The following is an 18,035-nucleotide window of genomic DNA, read 5'->3' on the forward strand; positions in this document are numbered from 1 at the left end:
CACTTGTTCTCAGCAGATAAAGTAACAGAATGTGCCGGATGCCTTCCTCTAACTACAACCACTGGGGAAGGAACTGTCTTTCTTCTGGGTGCCAGGGTATATGGGCATTGTAGGGAACGAGAGGATGGGTGTAGCAACCGAGGAGGTGTGTAGCGCTCCTCAGTTATTTCAGTGTGTTATCCCCCTACATCGTATCTCCTCGCTGTTGAGGTACAGAGTCATGTATTGATGGGAAGACGAGTGGCCGGAAGTGACATGTAACAAGCTGCGTCTGGTAAAGCCCACTATGAGGTGGACTTCCTTTCAGCTACGAAGATGGTATGAGGGCCTCCATACTCGTCTCTGCATGGGCCACAGTCCTCTAATGCATGGCTTCTTTGTTCGGCGAAGACTCTCCAGTGTGTGGTGAATGTGACGTGCAGATCAATGCATGCCTCATTTTACTAGACCGTCTTTTATTTTAGGACCAAAGGGCAGCAGCAGATTTGCTGGCAGATATGCCCTCTTTTTTAAGTGATGTTCAATCGAATGTGGTAAGACTCTTAAGGCTATGTGATTTGTCCAACTTGCTTCCAAAAATTTTAGGGAGGTTCTCTTAATATGTTAACAATTTGACTGGCTCACCCATGGTTTTTGTACGTGATCAGCCGATGACGTTTCCCTATATCATTGTTTTAGTTCATCTGTCGTTCTACTTCTGCTTTAATTCCAGTTGTAGCACCTTTCACTCTTTTCTCATTGTCTTAAGGCGAATTAGACAGAGTAACTGTGTGCGTGAATTCGAGTGAGGTGGGAATGAGTGGACGAACGCCGTTTTGTAGTTCTCATTCTCTCTGTGCTCAACAATTTTAGTGATTTTATTCACATTTTTTTGCGTTTAAAATGTGTCAGGGCGCTGATAACGTCGCTATCGAGCACCCATAATGTCAGAACACATACACTCTTTAACAGGATAAGTCCGCAGATCGTGGTCTCGCCGTCACGTTCTCGCTTCCCGAGCACGTGGTCCCGGGTTCGATTCCCGGCGGGGTGAGGGATTTTCACCTGCCTCGAGGTGACTGGGTATTTGTGTTGTCCTCATCATTTCATCATCACTAAAGTGGCGAGATTGGACTGAGAAAAGGTTGGGAATTTATATGGGCGCTGACAACCATGCAGTTAAGCACCCCACAAACCAAACATCATCATCATCATCAACAGGATAACGCTCATCCACATACCACCCTTGTAACCCAACATGCTCCACAGGCTGTCGACATGTTGCCTTGGCCTGAAACATCATCATCATCACCATTTCAACAGGATAACGCTCATCCACATACCACCCTTGTAACCCAACATGCTCCACAGGCTGTCGACATGTTGCCTTGGCCTGAAACATCATCATCATCACCATTTCAACAGGATAACGCTCATCCACATACCACCCTTGTAACCCAACATGCTCCACAGGCTGTCGACATGTTGCCTTGGCCTGAAACATCATCATCATCATCATTTCAACAGGATAACGCTCATCCACATACCACCCTTGTAACCCAACATGCTCCACAGGCTGTCGACATGTTGCCTTGGCCTGAAACATCATCATCATCATCATTTCAACAGGATAACGCTCATCCACATACCACCCTTGTAACCCAACATGCTCCACAGGCTGTCGACATGTTGCCTTGGCCTGAAACATCATCATCATCATCATTTCAACAGGATAACGCTCATCCACATACCACCCTTGTAACCCAACATGCTCCACAGGCTGTTGACATGTTGCCTTGGCCTACTCGATCACCAGATCTGTCTCGAATCGAACACATATTAGACATCATCGGACAACAATTCCAGCGTCATCCACAACCAGCGTTAATCCTTATTATATTGACGGACCAAGTGCAACAGTCATCGAACTCCAGTCCACAAACTTATATCCAGCACATTTACAACACAGTGCACACATGTCTGTATGCTTGCATTCGATATTCTCGAGGCTACGTCGTTTACTAATGTACCAGCAAGTCCCATTCGCCATTACATCAACCTGTGATCTTGAAATACTAGTCAATTACATATGTTACCTAAAAAATCTATTCCCAATATTTTATTGCTCTATATTAATTACTTTTTGGTGTTGCGTTTTTTTTTTCCTGTGAGTGTGTTATGCTGCAGTTTATGTAATAACAAACTGTTTTATGAAATTATAGAGTACCCTCCTTTTTTGTGGCTAATATGGTTTGCTGTAGCCACTGGATCGCAAACTTTACATATGATACCAGATAAATATATCCAAAGACTGAGAACCTTGGTTACCCCTGCAACAAGAAGGTGAACTTTCAGAAAAAAAGAGATATTTTAGGCAGGCACTAACGCTGACGCAGTCCCGTAGTGGCGAGTGTAAGGGGGGATGTGCGGGGAGAAAGAAAGTCTATAAGAAAAAAAAAAAAATACCCTCATGTTTATGGCGACTGCTAGCGATTGGCAGGAAATCATTGTTATATGCTGGCTTGGCACTAATTTCCACTATTCACACACCGCTGTATCGGATACGATCTTATCAACGTACGCAACTCCTCACATTTTTTCTCGGCTTTATCGCTCTTGTCTGAGAAACACAGCAGAAACACTCGTCGTTATCAGAGCAAAATCCTTTATGTCCCACTCAATCAATCACCGCCTTCTCTATGTCCTTTCTCTAGAAGGACCTCCCTCAGTATATCACAGAACTGAATAACAGTTCCAACTTCATAAGACAATTAATGACATATCTCGTCCAACGTCTGTCTTCGTTCTACACATACCCGTTACTCCATTGCAGCTAAATACTCTTCATTTCTACCAGGCCTTTCTCGTTTCCCGAAGACGCTAGCTGGCATAGTGTACCTGAATTTGACTCCCTCATCAGTCATATCACTATGTCATAAAATCCCACTTTTGTGCACCTATAAATACGTTAAGTAGCTTCTACTATAACTATTGTTACCATTGTTATTGATAGTAGTATGTAAGGTCGCTAGTATCATTGATATAAGTTCTTAGTAAATGCTACTACTCCAAATGGCATTAGATAAATTCAAATTTGTTTTTTTAACATTTTAATTATATTATTATCGTGTAGTAAAAGAAGTCACAGCAGCTTTGAAAATCACAAAAAATGGAAAAGTAAAACGTTAAATGGAATTAATGAAGTGTTAAATAAATTTAGAGGATTTGGAAAAAAAAAACGTACCATGCAATTCGACGGAAGCAAAAGTAATATTGTTATTTAAGATACGAGAAAAATATAACGTGAAAATTACAGAGATATAACCTTCCTTGACCCAGTATATAAACTTTATCCAAAATTTTAAACACTAGACTAAAAACAATACGGAATGTTTACTGGTGGAAGAACTGATTATACTTCGAAAGGAACTATCAACGTCGGATGCAATTTTTACTTTACGAGAGCTTATTGAAAAGTGGAGAGAGCTTAAAAAAGAGACATATACTGTTTTTATATATTTTGAGAAGACTTTCTATAATGTTTTTAGTCAAAGTTAAGGAGAATATCGGAACACAGAGGTTCTCATTCAGCTTATACCAGCTACCAGAATTCTATGTAAAGAAACTTTAGTAATCTTAGATATAGAAGACATATGTACAGAACCCATACAAAAAAATTAAGGGGATGAGACAAGGCTGTAGTTTACCTCTAAACTGTTGAATATTCACACTGACGATGTAGATCACAGACGTAATTCTAGGATAAACACTGGGGTACAAGTAAGCAATTCGGTAAAGCTAAACTCAGTCGTACATGCTGTTGACCCTACACTGAATTTTACAAGAGTTGGTTATTTACATAAAGGAATTTATGAAGTAAATAAAATGTGTACAGAATACAATTTTAAAAATAACCTAATAAATCGAAGTCAATGGCATTTTGTGTAAAATATTCAGTGAGGACGAAGATAGCAGTTTTTTTTTTCTTTCGAATAACCCATTTGAAGGGTACGATGAATCAACTTTGGCTACTCTTCATTGTATTAGATTTCTTCAGTTCCCAAATTTCCTTCATCCTTTTAGAGTGTTGTTCCCTTTCTTCTTGAGTTAATGAAATAAATTGAAAATGTACAATTTTACAGTTGTTTTCGATGTAAAATATTCTATGAATATGAAGAAGATAATACTATACTCCATACATATTTTACTTAGTTCATGAATTCTTTTTTTCAAATCAGCTTCTCTTGTAAAATTCAGTTTAAGGTCATCATCATGTAGGAGTTATTTTACATTGTGAATGTTGGGCCCCATAAGGTGACCTTTCTGCGAAGCGACCGTGGAATATAAACTTGTAACGAATGTAGCAATCATTCGCGGAAACATAATTTATTTATCTTGTTTCAAATCGATTTCGACTGATATCAGTCGTCATCGGTGCATTATTCTAACCAGTACATGCCTTAAGTAGAAGTACTGTCCTTGGCAGATTTCTATCATGAAAGAAATCTGCCACGATAGATATCTTCCTAGGACAGTAATTCCACTTATGGCATGTATCGGTTAGAAAAATGCACCAATGATGACTGCTATCAGTCGAAATCGATTTGCAACAAGATAAATAAATTGTGTTTCCGCGACTGGTTGCTACATTCTTTATAATTTTATTTCACGTTAGTTTTCTCTGTTCATCGCATTACGCATTTAAAATTGGATAAATTTGGAAATATCTTTAAACAGTTCATAGAACTTCAAAGCAGGAAACACGGAAGTAACATTACAGAAATTTTATTAAATACTCGGATTGCCAGCCCTATTATATGGAAGAGAATCATGGACATTAAATGAGAAACAAGAGAAACAAAAACAAGGAATAGAAATGAGATATCTCTGAGGCGTGAAAGATGCAAAACAACAGAAAAAATAAGAAATGAAGTTATTCAGATGGAGCTGAAAATTTGGAGTGTGATAGGAAAACTGGCTGAGAATAAAAGAAAAGAGGAATGAACACATGCAAAGAATGCATCCAGAGAGACTACCACGCAATATAGAGAGCTTCAAATCAAAAGATAAAAGGTATCAAGGGAGGCGGAGAGGAAGAAGAGAACAACAGAAGAACACACCTGGCCTACTACAGGAAATGGGAGGAAGAAGATGTTTTTACTATGTATCATATTAAAATTATGTCCGCCTCCTTAGCTGGGTGGTAACGTGCTTGCCTCCCATGCACTGGGCCCGGATTCGATTACCGGCCGGGTTGAAGGTTTTCTCCACACGCGGACTGGTTGTTGTGTTGTCTTCAGCATCCTTTCATCATCATTACCGGCGGGCGAGACGCCCAACGTGGCGTCGAATGAAGTAAGTCTTGCACTTGATGGCCGAACTTCCCCGAATAGGGGCCTCCGGGCCAACCATGCCTTACGCTCATTTCCATATTAAAATTATTGTCTTTCTTAAAGCATCCATGATGCAAAAATACAGCGCATTTAAAAGCGGTGATCAGGTGAAATAAATAAATACATGGAAACTACTGCGAGGGGCGTTAAGTAAGTAATTCAACACATTTTTTTTCGAAAGTTGGTCGGTTTTATTCAGGATTCCAAAACACCGTATTATTCCCCACTGCACACTGTTCGCTACAAAATCCTATTTTTGAACGTAATCTGCGTTCAGTGCGACTGCCTTAGTGGGAGGTCCTGTATGCCCGCATGGTACGACTCTACTGCTCGACGTCGGAGCGGACTGCACGCTTGGAAAAAATGGAAATGAGCGTACGGTACTGTGGACCGGGAGTCCCCCATGCGGGGAAGTTCGGCCGCCGAGGGCAAGTACTTATTGCATTCGACGCCACATTTGGCGACTTGCACGTCGGAGATGGGGATGAAATGATGATGATGAGGACAACACAGCACCCAGTTCCTGAGCGAAGAAACATCTCCTGTCCCAGCCGGGAATCGAACCCGGGCCCTTTGGCGTGACACTCCGCCGCGCTGATCGCTCAGCTAACGGGGGCGGAGAATGCATCCTTAATCGGCCCAAACAGATGGGGGTCGAAAGTGCGAGATCCGGATTGTAGGATGGATAGGGGAGAACAGACCAATGAAGTTTTGTGAGCTCCTCGCGATTGCACTGACATGCGTGGAGCAGAAGAAGTTGGTTCGCATTTTTGTGGCGACAAATACGGCGAAGTCGCTTCTTCCGTTTCCTGAGGGCAGCGCAACACACGTCAGAGTCGATTGTTGCATCACGATGGAGGACATCAAACAGAATATCCTCTTCAGAGTCCCAGAAGACCGTCGTAATGACTTTTCCGGCTGAGGGCGCGGCTTTGAAATTTTTCTTCGCATGATATGTAGTATGGCACCACTCCACGGATTTCCGTTTCCGGTTCGTCACCTGTAACGATGTTCGCCAAAAATTGTCACGATCAGGTTCGTATCGCGCAAGCAGGTCTGCACAGATGGTCTGCTCTTTATGGTGTTCAGTTAGACGACGAGGAATCCGGCGGTCGCACACCTTTGAGTACCTGAACTATTGGACGAGTCTGTCAGGACTGCCAACAGAGACGACCAGTTGATCAGCGACGTGTTTGATTGTGGTCCGTCGATCACTTTTAATGTGGGTGTCCGCACGCTCCATCTCTGCAGGGGTCACAGCTGTGTGCGGCTGGCCGGCACATGGGAGATCGGACAAGTTTGCGCGACCTTGTTGCAATGATGGCAGACGCCTCACTCGACCACTCACCGTGCTTTTGTTCATTGCCAGGTCTCCGTAGACATTCTGCAAGCGCGTATGAGTATCTGCGTTGCTCTGGTTTTCTGCCAAAAGAGACTCAGTGATGGCTCTCGGCTTGGAACGCACTTCCATTTCAGACGCCACCTATCGGAGCTTCTTGAAACTGTAGGGGCCGAAGCGGAATATTCCACAATGTCCCACAACAAATTCCGCGTTTTCTGAACCGAAACTGCCCCAGAAAAATAATGTGTTACATTATTTGTTGAGCGCCCCTCGTACATACACTACTGGCCATTAAAATTGCTACACCACGAATATGACGCGTCGCAGACGCGAAATTTAACCGACAGGAAGAAGATGCTCTGATATGCAAATGATTAGCTTTTCAGAGCATTCACACAAGGTTGGCGCCGGTGGCGACGCCTACAACGTACCGACATGAGGAAAGTTTCCAACCGATTTCTCATAAACAAACAGCAGTTGACCGGCGTTGCCTGGTGAAACGTTGTTGTGACGCCTCGTGTAAGGAGGAGAAATGCGTACCATCACGTTTCCCACTTTGATAAAGGTCGGATTGTAGCCTATCGCGATTGCGGCTTATCGCGACGTTGCTGGTCGCGTTGGTCGAGATCCAGTGACTGTTAGCAGAATATGGCATCGGTGGGTTCAGGAGGGTAATACGGAACTCCGTGCTGCATCCCAACGATCACTAGCAGTCGACAGGCATCTTATCGACATGGCTGTAACGGATCGTGCAGCCACGTCTCGATCCCTGAGTCGACAGATTGCGACGTTTGCAAGACAACAACCATCTGCACGAACAGTTCGGCGACGTTTGCAGCAGACACCATGGCTGCGATTACCTTTGACGCTGCATCACAGACAGGAGCGCCTGCGATGGTGTACTCAACGACGAACCTGGGTGCACGAATTGCAAAACGTCATTTTTTTTCGGATGAATCCAGGTTCTGTTTACAGCATCATGATGGTCGCATCAGTGTTTGGCGACATCGCGGTGAACGCACATTGGAAGCGCGTATCGTCATCGCCATACTGGCGTATCACCAGGCATGATGGTATGGGGTGCCATTTGTTACACGTCTGGGTCACCTCTTGTTCGCATGGACGGCACTTTGAACAGTGGACGTTAGATTTAAGATGTGTTACGACCCGTGGCTCTACCTTTCATTCGATCCCTGCGAAACCCTACATTTCAGCAGGATAATGCACGACCGCATGTTTCAGGTCCTGTACGGGCCTTTCTGGATACAGAAAATGTTCGACTGCTGCCTTGGCCAGCACATTCTCCAGAGCTCTCACCAATTGAAAACATCTGGTCAATGGTGGCCGAGCAACTGGCTAGTCACAATACGCCAGTCACTACTCTTGATGAACTGTGGTATCGTGTTGAAGCTGCATGGGCAGCTGTACCTGTACACGCTGTCCAAGCTATGTTTGACTCAATGCCCATGCGTATCAAGGCCATTATTACGGCCAGAGGTGGTTGTTCTGGGTACTGATTTGTCAGGATCTATGCACCCAACATGTCAGTTCTAGTATAACATATTTGTCCAATGAATACCCGTTTGTCATCAGTATTTCTTCTTGGTGTAGCAATTTTAATGGCCAGTAGTGTACACTGACTTTAATTCTAAGCCGGCCGCGGTGGCCGAGCGGTTCTAGGCGCGTCAGTCCGGAACCGCGCGACTGCTACGGTCGCAGGTTCGAATCCTGCCTCGGGCATGGATGTGTGTGATGTCTTTAGGTTAGTTAGGTTTAAGTAGTTCTACGTTCTAGGGGACTGATGACCTAAGATGTTAAGTCCCATGGTGCTCAGAGCCATTTGAACCATTTTCTAATTCTAAAAATGGTCCAAATGGCTCTGAGCACTATGGGACTCAACTGCTGAGGTCATTAGTCCCCTAGAATTTAGAACTAGTTAAACCTAACTAACCTAAGGACATCACACACATCCACGCCCGAGGCAGGATTCGAACCAGCGACCTTAGCGGTCTCGCGGTTCCAGACTGCAGCGCCTAGAACCGCACAGCCACTTCGGCCGGGACTTTAATTCTCTTTCATCGCAAACTCATGTCAGTTTTTATCGATTCCGTAATATGATTGTTGCGGCATAACGACAAGCGCCGGTACGACGATGAAGAAGGCAATAGCAGAGAAGGCTGTGATATGACTTCAGGCAATAGCACGCTGACTAGGACCGCACCACGACAGAGGCCTCTAACCGAAGAGAATATAAGCGCTGCTCCTGCCAGCCTCTGCCGTAGAAGACGGACACTTGTGGACCCGGACTAAAAGAGAGCACTGGAAGGGCTTTGACTTGTGATCCGTATCCATTACTGGCATGGTCATTCTATGTAGCGAAAGACATTGATTTTTTGCATGTCGCCAATAGCTTGTGACACGGCATTGTAGACCACAGTTTACAGTCTGGAACCGCGCGACCGCTACGGTCGCAGGTTCGAATCCTGCCTCGGACATGAATGTGTGTGATGTCTTTAGGTTAGTTAGGTTTAAGTAGTCCTAAGTTCTAGGGGACTTATGACCTCAGAAGTTGAGTCCCATAGTGCTCAGAGCCATTTGAACCAGACCACAGTTAAGTATTGTCAATCTAGTTTACTGTAATAAAAACCAGAAAGCAGCACCCTATAAGAGACGAGTGGGCAGGACCCCACAATGATGACCATCTAGAGACAGTGAACTGATGAAAATTTTGCGGTGAAGCACTGGAATTACAGACAGTTAAAATCAGTTATGCTACAGAAGAATGCTGAAGATTAGATGGGTGGATCACATAACTAATGAGGAGGTACTGAATAGGATCGGGGAGGAGTTTGTGGCACAACTTGACTCGAAGAAGGGATCGGTTGGTAGGACATGTTCTGAGGCATCAAGGGATCACCAATTTAGTATTGGAGGGCAGCGTGGAGGGTAAAAATCGCAGAGGGAGACCAAAAGATGAATACATTAAGCAGATTCAGAGGGATGTAGGCTGCAGTACGTACTGGGAGATGAAGAAGCTTGCACAGGATAGAATAGCGTGCAGAGGTGCATCAAACCAGTCTCAGGACTGAAGACCACAACAACAACAAAAATCAGTTCTAACTGGATCACTTTACATACAACTCTCGTTCTCTTTTATACCTAGAACTGACTGGTCACCGTAACCTCGCTGAGACGGTATTTATGTACTCACCGAGGACTCCGAGGCGGTAGTTGAGGGAGACGAAGACGACGCCATAGCGGATGAGGAAGTCGGGTCTCCCGAAATCCATGTTGCCGGAGCCCCCGACCAGGCCGCCGCCGTGGATGTGGACCATCACCGGAAAAAGATCGCCAGGGCCCTCAGACGGCAGCTGCGGGCAAACCACCGCACTGCACTCGGTACGAAAATGTGCAAATGTGTGTGAATTCTTAAGGGACCAAACTGCTGAGGTCATCGGTCTCTAAGCCTACACACTACTTAACCTAACTTAAACTAACGTACGCTAAGGACAACAGACACACACATGTCCTAGGGAGGACTCGAACCTCCCAAGGGGGCAGCCGCCCGGACCGTGGCAAGGCACTCGGTACGCCTCGTCACAGTCGCTGATTGAGAAACGAGGCTTTACTTTACAAGAAATACGGGTTGCGGCCAGTTTTTTAATGCTTGCATACTCTTAACATTGGTACTTCAACTGAAATGTCCGAAACCGTATAAATTTAGGTCTGACTGAATTATATGTTCTTGGTATTAGAGCTACACCTTTTTTACTTTGGTCAGATAATAGGTATACCTGCTTAAAGGAAGTCCCTCTAGCTAAGGAATCACCCTCAGAGGACTTCATGTTTCCAAGTAGTGAAGAAATTAGCATGTTACATCAAAATATAAGAGGTATCAGAGATAAAGTTAGTGAACTGCTTATACATGTTGACTCTGACATTATAAGTATATCGGAGCACCACTTAAATAATCTGACAATTCAGAAGCTTCTTTTACCATGATACAGATTAAAAAATGGTTCAAATAGCTCTGAGCACTATGCGACTTAACTTCTGAGGTCATCAGTCGCCTAGAACTCAGAAGTACTTAAACCTAACTAACCTAAGGACATCACACATCCATCTCCGAGGCAGGATTCGAACCTGCGAACGTAGCGGTCTCTCGGCTCCAGACTGTAGCACCTAGAACCGCACGGCCACTCAGGCCGGCGATACAGATTAGCTGGCTATTTTTCAAGGAGTTCCTTACGGAATGGGGTAGTGGCCATGTACGTAAAAAACAGCATTCCGTTTGAGTCCATAGACGTATCACGGCACTCCACTGAACAGATATTTCAATGTTGTGCACGGGAAGTTGAATTTCGTGAAACTAAACTTCTAACTTTTGTTGTTTATAGGTCCCCTAACTCTGACTTCAGAGTGTGTCTGCTCAAGCTAGAGACGGTTCTCGATTCACTTTATAAGAAGTACCAGAAATTAGTTACATGTGGTGACTTCAGTATTAACTTTGTACGTGATTGTGCAAGAGAAAGGATGTTGGTAGATCTCTTAAATTTATATTATCTGATGCAAACTGTGTTCTTCCCAACTAGGGTGCAGGGGAACAGTAGCACAGCCATAGACAATATTTTTATTCATTCTTCATTACTAAATGGGCACTCTGTTAGTACTAGGTTGAAAGGCCTTTCAGACCATGATGTACAAGTTCTAACACTAAAAGGCTTTTGTACAGGCTGTCGTGGATGCAAATGGTCATCTCACTGCGCAACGTTTGTAACCTGGAACGTAAACATGGTAGAAATTAATAAATGTTACCCTCTCATGTGCAAACTAAAATGTCTTTCTTTCGATGGTTTATTTATTACTTCTCTTCGAATGTCCTTAAAAATGTGTCTACAAAATTTCCTTGTCCTATGATCACTCTCTCTCACATAACGGAAGTTTAATCATAATCACCCCGTATATTTGATCACCAAATTTTTATGATAATATAACTCTATTACTCACATCGATCCATTTAGCAACATCGATCTTGATCCACGAAGATTAGTAATCACAATTGTTAAATTAATCAACCATCACTTTACAGTGAAACTAATATTGTTAGATTTTAGTTTTTATGCAAAGAAAATTTCTCTTTTAATTTTCAGGTTTTGTAATTTTATTATCGGCAATTCAACCGACAATTATACGAATATAGGAAGCTGATAGTTTTTATAGTGTCGCAATTTGCTACCTTTATCAAAATTTGCAACCTTTATAAGTATTTGCAACCTTTATAAATATCTGCAACCTTTATCAAAATTTGCAACTTTCATTATTAATTATTAGGTGTATAAATATATAAATAATTATTTCCAGAAAACATTATGTCAATTATGGCTGAAAACTAATTTCAATTACGACAGTCATAATAAAATTAATTTGAACTAGATCCTGTTCTAGACTGACCTGACAGCTATGTATGTGATATTCATTGCCACCAAACGCGCCATAATAGTTTCAGTTGTTGTCGAGATTGGTCAATGTAACTTTCAAGTACGTTGTGTTATGTTGAAATGTTGCACAATGCATTTACTTAACAGGTAGTGTTGTAAAACATGTTAGGAATTTACCAATAAATACTGATGATGTCAAAAAGCAGAAGTGTTCCAGCGATTTTTACTGAAACAAGAACCCTTGGACACATAAATTAGATAGAATAAACAGGAACAGACACACTAGACAACGAGGAAGCCATAGCAAGGTAAGTATCATTTATCTGCTAATATGATAATTCTACCCTTATGAAAATGTATTGAAGAGCCAAAGAGATAGGTACACCTGCCTAATTTGTAGGGCTCCCGCGAGCACGCAGAAGTACTACAACACGACGTGGCATAGACTCGACTAATGTCTGAAGTAGTGCTGGAGGGAATTGACACCATGAATCCTGCAGGACTGTCCATTCATCCGTAATAGTGCGAGAGGGTCGAGGTCTCCTCTGAACAGAACTTTGCAACGCATCCCAGAGATGCCCAATAATGTTCATATCTGGGGAGATTGGTGGTCAGTGTTTAAGCTCAGAAGACTGTTTCTGGAGCCACTCTGTAGCAATTCTGGACGTGTGGGGTGTCGTACTGTCATGCCGGAATTTCCCAAGTCCGTCGGAATGCACAATGGACACGAATGGGTACTAGTGATCAAACAGGATGCTTACGTCAGCTCTGTCACAGTCGTATCTAAACTTATCAGGGGTCCCATATCACTCCAACTGTACACGCCCCACACCATCACAGAGCCTCCACCAGCTTGAACAGTCCCCTGCCGACATGCAGGGCCCATGGATTCATGAGGTTGTCTGCATACCCTAACAAGTCCATCCACGCGTCGTCCGACCGGGCAGTACTTTTCTAGTCATCAACAGTCCAATGTCGGTGTTGATGGGCGCAGGAGATGCCTAAAGCTATGTGTCGTGCAGTCTCAAGACTACACGAGTGGGCCTTCAGCTCCGAATGCCCATATCGATGATGTTTCGTTGAATGGTTCGCACGCCGACGTTGTTGATGGCCGTTGGTCCCGTTATTGCAGAATCTCTTACATCTACATCTACATTTGTAATCCGCAAGCCACCCAACGGTGTGTGGTGGAGGGCACTTTACGTGACACTGTCATTACCTCCCATTCCTGTTCCACTCGCGTATGCTTCGCGGGAAGAACGACTGCCGGAAAGCCTCCGTGCGCGCTCCAATCTCTCTAATTTTACATTCGTGATCTTCTCGGTAGATATTAGTATGGGGAAGCAATATATTCGATACCTCATCCAGAAACGCACCCTCTCTAAACCTGGACAGCAAGCTACACCGCGATGCAGAGAGCCTCTCTGGCAGAGTCTGCCACTTGAGTTTGCTAAACATCTCTGTAACGCTATCACGCTTACCAAATAAGCCTGTGACAAAACACGCCGCTCTTCTTTGGATCTTCTCTATCTCCTCCATCAACCCGACCCGGTACGGATCCTACACTGATGAGCAATACTCAAGTACTGGTCCAACGAGTGTTTTGTAAGCCACCTTCTTTGTTGATGGACTACATTTTCTAAGGACTCTCCCAATGAATCTCAACCTGGCACCCGCCTTACTAACAATTAATTTTAAATGATCATTCCACGTCAAACCGTAAGCATACTCCCAGATATTTTACAGAAGTAACTGCTACCAGTGTTTGTTCCGCTATCATATAACCATACAATAAAGGATCCTTCTTTCTATGTATTCGCAATGCATTACATTTGTCTATGTTAAGGGTCCGGCCTCAGCTATGTCGATGTTTTACCGGATTCCTGGTATTCATGGTACACTCGTGAAATGGTCATATGGGAAAATTCCCACTTTATTAGTATGTCAAAGATGTTGTGTCCAACCGCTTGTGCACCGATTGTAACAAAACGTTCAAACTTACATAAATGTTGATAACCTGCCTTCTAGGCGCAGTAACCGATCTAACAACTGCGCCAGACACTCGTCTTATGTAGACGGCCGCGCGGGGTAGCCTCGCCGTCTCAGGCGTCTTGTCACGGTCCGTGCGGCTCTCCCCGTCGGAGGTTCGAGTCCTCCCTCGAGCATGGGTGTGTGTGTCGTCCTTCGCGTTGGTTAATTTAAGTTAGATTAAGTAGTGTGTAAGCTTAGGGACCGATGACCTCAGCACTTTGGTCCACAAGACCTTACCTCAAATTTCCAAATTTTTTTACGTAGACGTTGCTGTCCGCAGCGCCGTATTCCGCCTGTCTACATATCTCTGTGTTTCAGTATGCATGCCTATACCAGTTTCATTGGCGTTTCAATGTATATTAAAGTTGACAACACCAGTATAGTTAGTTCAACGTGGGATATTTACTTTTTTCATCGACGAACGTTCTGATAGCAAGGAGGCGGAGGAGATTAGTGCTTACCGCCCCGTGGACAACGATGTCATTAGAGACGGCGCACAGGCTCGGATTAGGGAAGGACATGAAAGGAAATCAGCCGTGCTCCTTCAGAGGAACCCGAAGCGATTTAAGGAAATCACGGTAAACCTATAGTAGGATTGGCGGACGAGGGTTTGAAAAGCAAGTCTTCTTGTCCAGAGTGTATACCAATTAGGTTCCTTTCGTAGTATGCTGATGCATTAGCTCCATACTTAACAATCATATACAACCGTTTGCTGAACGAAAGATCCGTACCCAAAGACTGTAAAGTTGCACAGGTCACACCAATATTCAAGGAAGGTAGTAGGAGTAATCCACTAAATTACAGGCCCATATCGTTAACGTCGATATGCAGCAGGATTTTAGAACATATATTGTGTTCGAACACTATGAATTACCTCGATTGAAACGGTTTATTGACACACAGTCAACGTGGGTTTAGAAAATATCGTTCTTGTGAAACACAACAAGCTCTTTATTCTCATGAAGCGCTAATTGCTATTGACAACGGATTTCCGATCGATTCTGTATTTCTAGATTTCCGGAAGGCTTTTTGGCACTGTACAACACAAGCGGTTCGTAGTGAAATTGAGTGCTTATGGAATATCGTCTCAATTATGTGACTGGATTTGTGATTTCCTATCAGAGACGTCACAGTTCGTAGTAACTGACGGAAAGTCATCGAGTAAAACAGAAGTGATTTCTGTCGTTCCCCAAGGTAGTGTCATAGGCCCTTTGCTGTTCCTTATCTACGTAAACGATTTGAGAGACAATCTGAGCAACCGTCTTCGGTTGTTTGCAAATGACGCTGTCGTTTATCGACTAATAGAGTCATCAGAAGATCAAAACAACCAGAAAAACAATTTAGAAAAAATATCTGAATTGTGCGAAAAGTAGCAGCTGACTCTAAATAGCGAAAAGTGTGAGCCATACATATGAGTGCTAAAAGGAACTCGTTAAGCTTCGGTTACACGATAAATCAGTGTAATCTAAAAGCCGTAAATTCAAGCAAATACCTAGGTACTACTATTACGAACAACTTAAATTGGAAGGAACACACAGAAAATGTTGTGGGGAAGGCTAACCAAAGAGTGCGTTTTATTGGCAGACCTACTAAGGAGACTGCCTACACTACGCTTGTCCGTCCTCTTTTAGAATACTGCTGCGCGGTGTGGTATCCTTACTAGATAGAACTGACGGAGGACATCGAAAAAGTTCAAAGAAGGACCGCACATTTTGTATTATCGCGAAATATGGGAGAGAGTGTCACAGAAATGATACAGGATTTGAGTCGGACATCATTAAAAGAAAGGCGTTTTTCGTTCGACGAAATCTTCTCACGAAATTCCGATCATAAACTTTCTCCTCCGTATATGAAAATATTTTGTTGACACCGACCTACATAGGAAATAAGGGAAATCAGAGCTCGTACGGAAAGACATAGGTGTTCATTCTTTCCGCGCGCTATACGAGATTGGAATAATAGAGAATTGTAAAGGTGGTTCGATGAACCCTCTGCCAGGCACTTAAATGAGATTTATAGAGTATCCATGTAGATGTAGATGTAGAACTGTCGTCCTTCTGAATCTGAATCCAGTGTGATAACCACTGTGCTTGTGATAGTGAACGATATGTAATATTATAGTGTCCATACGACTTGTTTTGGGAGATGCCTCCCCCGCGCCCCCTCTCGATAGTGTTTACAATGAAATAGTACATTACTTACAAGGGGAAGGCCTCAGACACGGTCAACCGATTCGGCTAAAACTCGGCAGGTCGCTTGTGTGCTCCCTAAAACGAAGGACTCTAGGATATTTTGGGTCAACACCCCCGCCCGCAATTTTGAGAAAATCGCCCCTAAAAGTTATGACGAGCAATCGACTCAAAATTGAAGAAATCGATAGATAATTGTAAATAGAGCATTTTTAATCATCAGGTATGGGGCCCACAAACGCAAACTTTTCCAGAAATCGAGGAGAGAAACTTTTACAAAAAAATGGTTCAAATGGCTCTGAGCACTATGGGACTCAACTGCTGTGGTCATAAGTCCCCTAGAACTTAGAACTACTTAAACCTAACTAACCTAAGGACAGCACACAACACCCAGCCATCACGAGGCAGAGAAAATCCCTGACCCCGCCGGGAATCGAACCCGGGAACCCGGGCGTGGGAAGTGAGAACGCTACCGCACGACCACGAGATGCGGGCAAACTTTTACAACTGCCACTTCTGTATCCACGTGGTAAACGATTTCACCGACAGTGCCGATAGCGCAGCGGCCAAGGTAACTGGCTGGGAATCGAAAATCGGGTTGGAATCTCAAAAAAACCGAGCGGATGTTATTCTTTTCGTTTGTATCTTTCAATATCTCAGTTGATAGGGATAGGAGGCTCAATAAAGTAAGTAAATCAATAAGAAATGATAATAATAAGGTAGGCCAATTAACTTACCGCGCGACGCTTGTTTACAGTGAGGCACGGGACAGAATGCACGCAGGGAGAGTTACGTTGTCCCGGTTGGCTCTTCATCATATCATAGTTGTGCACCTGGAAGAGTGAAGGTGTCCAGCACGAGCCTAATAGAGGTCAATCGGAAAGAATTGTTTTCCGTCATTAGGCTGCCGCGAACCTCGCGGATACATGGAGTGATTTTTCCATCGTTAACGCGCCGAATGAAATACGTTTTGTGAATGAATACAATGTTCTTCCGTAAGTAACATATGGCGAATACTGTATGTAGTTTGTAGTAATTAGCACGTCTGTTCATGCGGTAGTAACTAGTTATTGTTTGTTGTGTCATATCTTTCAGGTGCACAATCTGAATAATGGAGGATGTACACCCTTCGACTAGCGTTGTAATATATAGTTGGGAGCCTGTCACAGACGATGGCAAGAGGGAAGTTACCGATGCTGTGTTTTGGTTTGTAAAAGTGTTGCAAGACAGATGCATTATCAATGCACTACCGGAAGCAGGCAGTTCTGTTTCTCGGCGTTTGAGAAATTTATTTGCCTACCTTAATATTATCATTCCTTATTGATTTACTTATCTTATTAATCCTCCTATCCCTATCAATTGAGATATGGAAAAATACAAACGAAAAGAAGAACATCCGCTAGGTTTCTTCGAGATTCAAACCCGGGTTCTCCGAATCCCAGCCAGTTACCTTGGCCGCTGCACTATTTTTTTTATTGTTCTTGTTTTGTTCGATTAACTTGTTCGGTGTGGATGTCCCATGACACCCGTTCAAGTTCAGTGTTGAGCAGTTAACTCAGTTTTTTATTAGAGAGGGCAGCTAACCCTCTGACCGAACACGCCGAGCTACCGTGCCGGCGACTATCGCTGCTGTCGGCGAAAAGCGTTTACCATGGGGGTACAG

General features: G+C 43.6%; 1 protein-coding gene across 1 annotated transcript in view; it reads right to left on the minus strand.

Moving 5' to 3' along the window:
• Positions 1-18,035, minus strand: part of LOC124551156 (esterase FE4-like) — a 195,472-nt gene that overhangs the window by 124,151 nt on the left and 53,286 nt on the right. Inside the window, exon 3 of the mRNA XM_047126123.1 lies at positions 9,926-10,085. Coding sequence (XP_046982079.1) covers positions 9,926-10,085 — 160 coding nt within the window. The remainder of the gene's footprint in view (positions 1-9,925; positions 10,086-18,035) is intronic.

This window comes from Schistocerca americana, chromosome 9, assembly GCF_021461395.2.
Source record: "Schistocerca americana isolate TAMUIC-IGC-003095 chromosome 9, iqSchAmer2.1, whole genome shotgun sequence".
Classification (NCBI taxonomy): domain Eukaryota; kingdom Metazoa; phylum Arthropoda; class Insecta; order Orthoptera; family Acrididae; genus Schistocerca; species Schistocerca americana.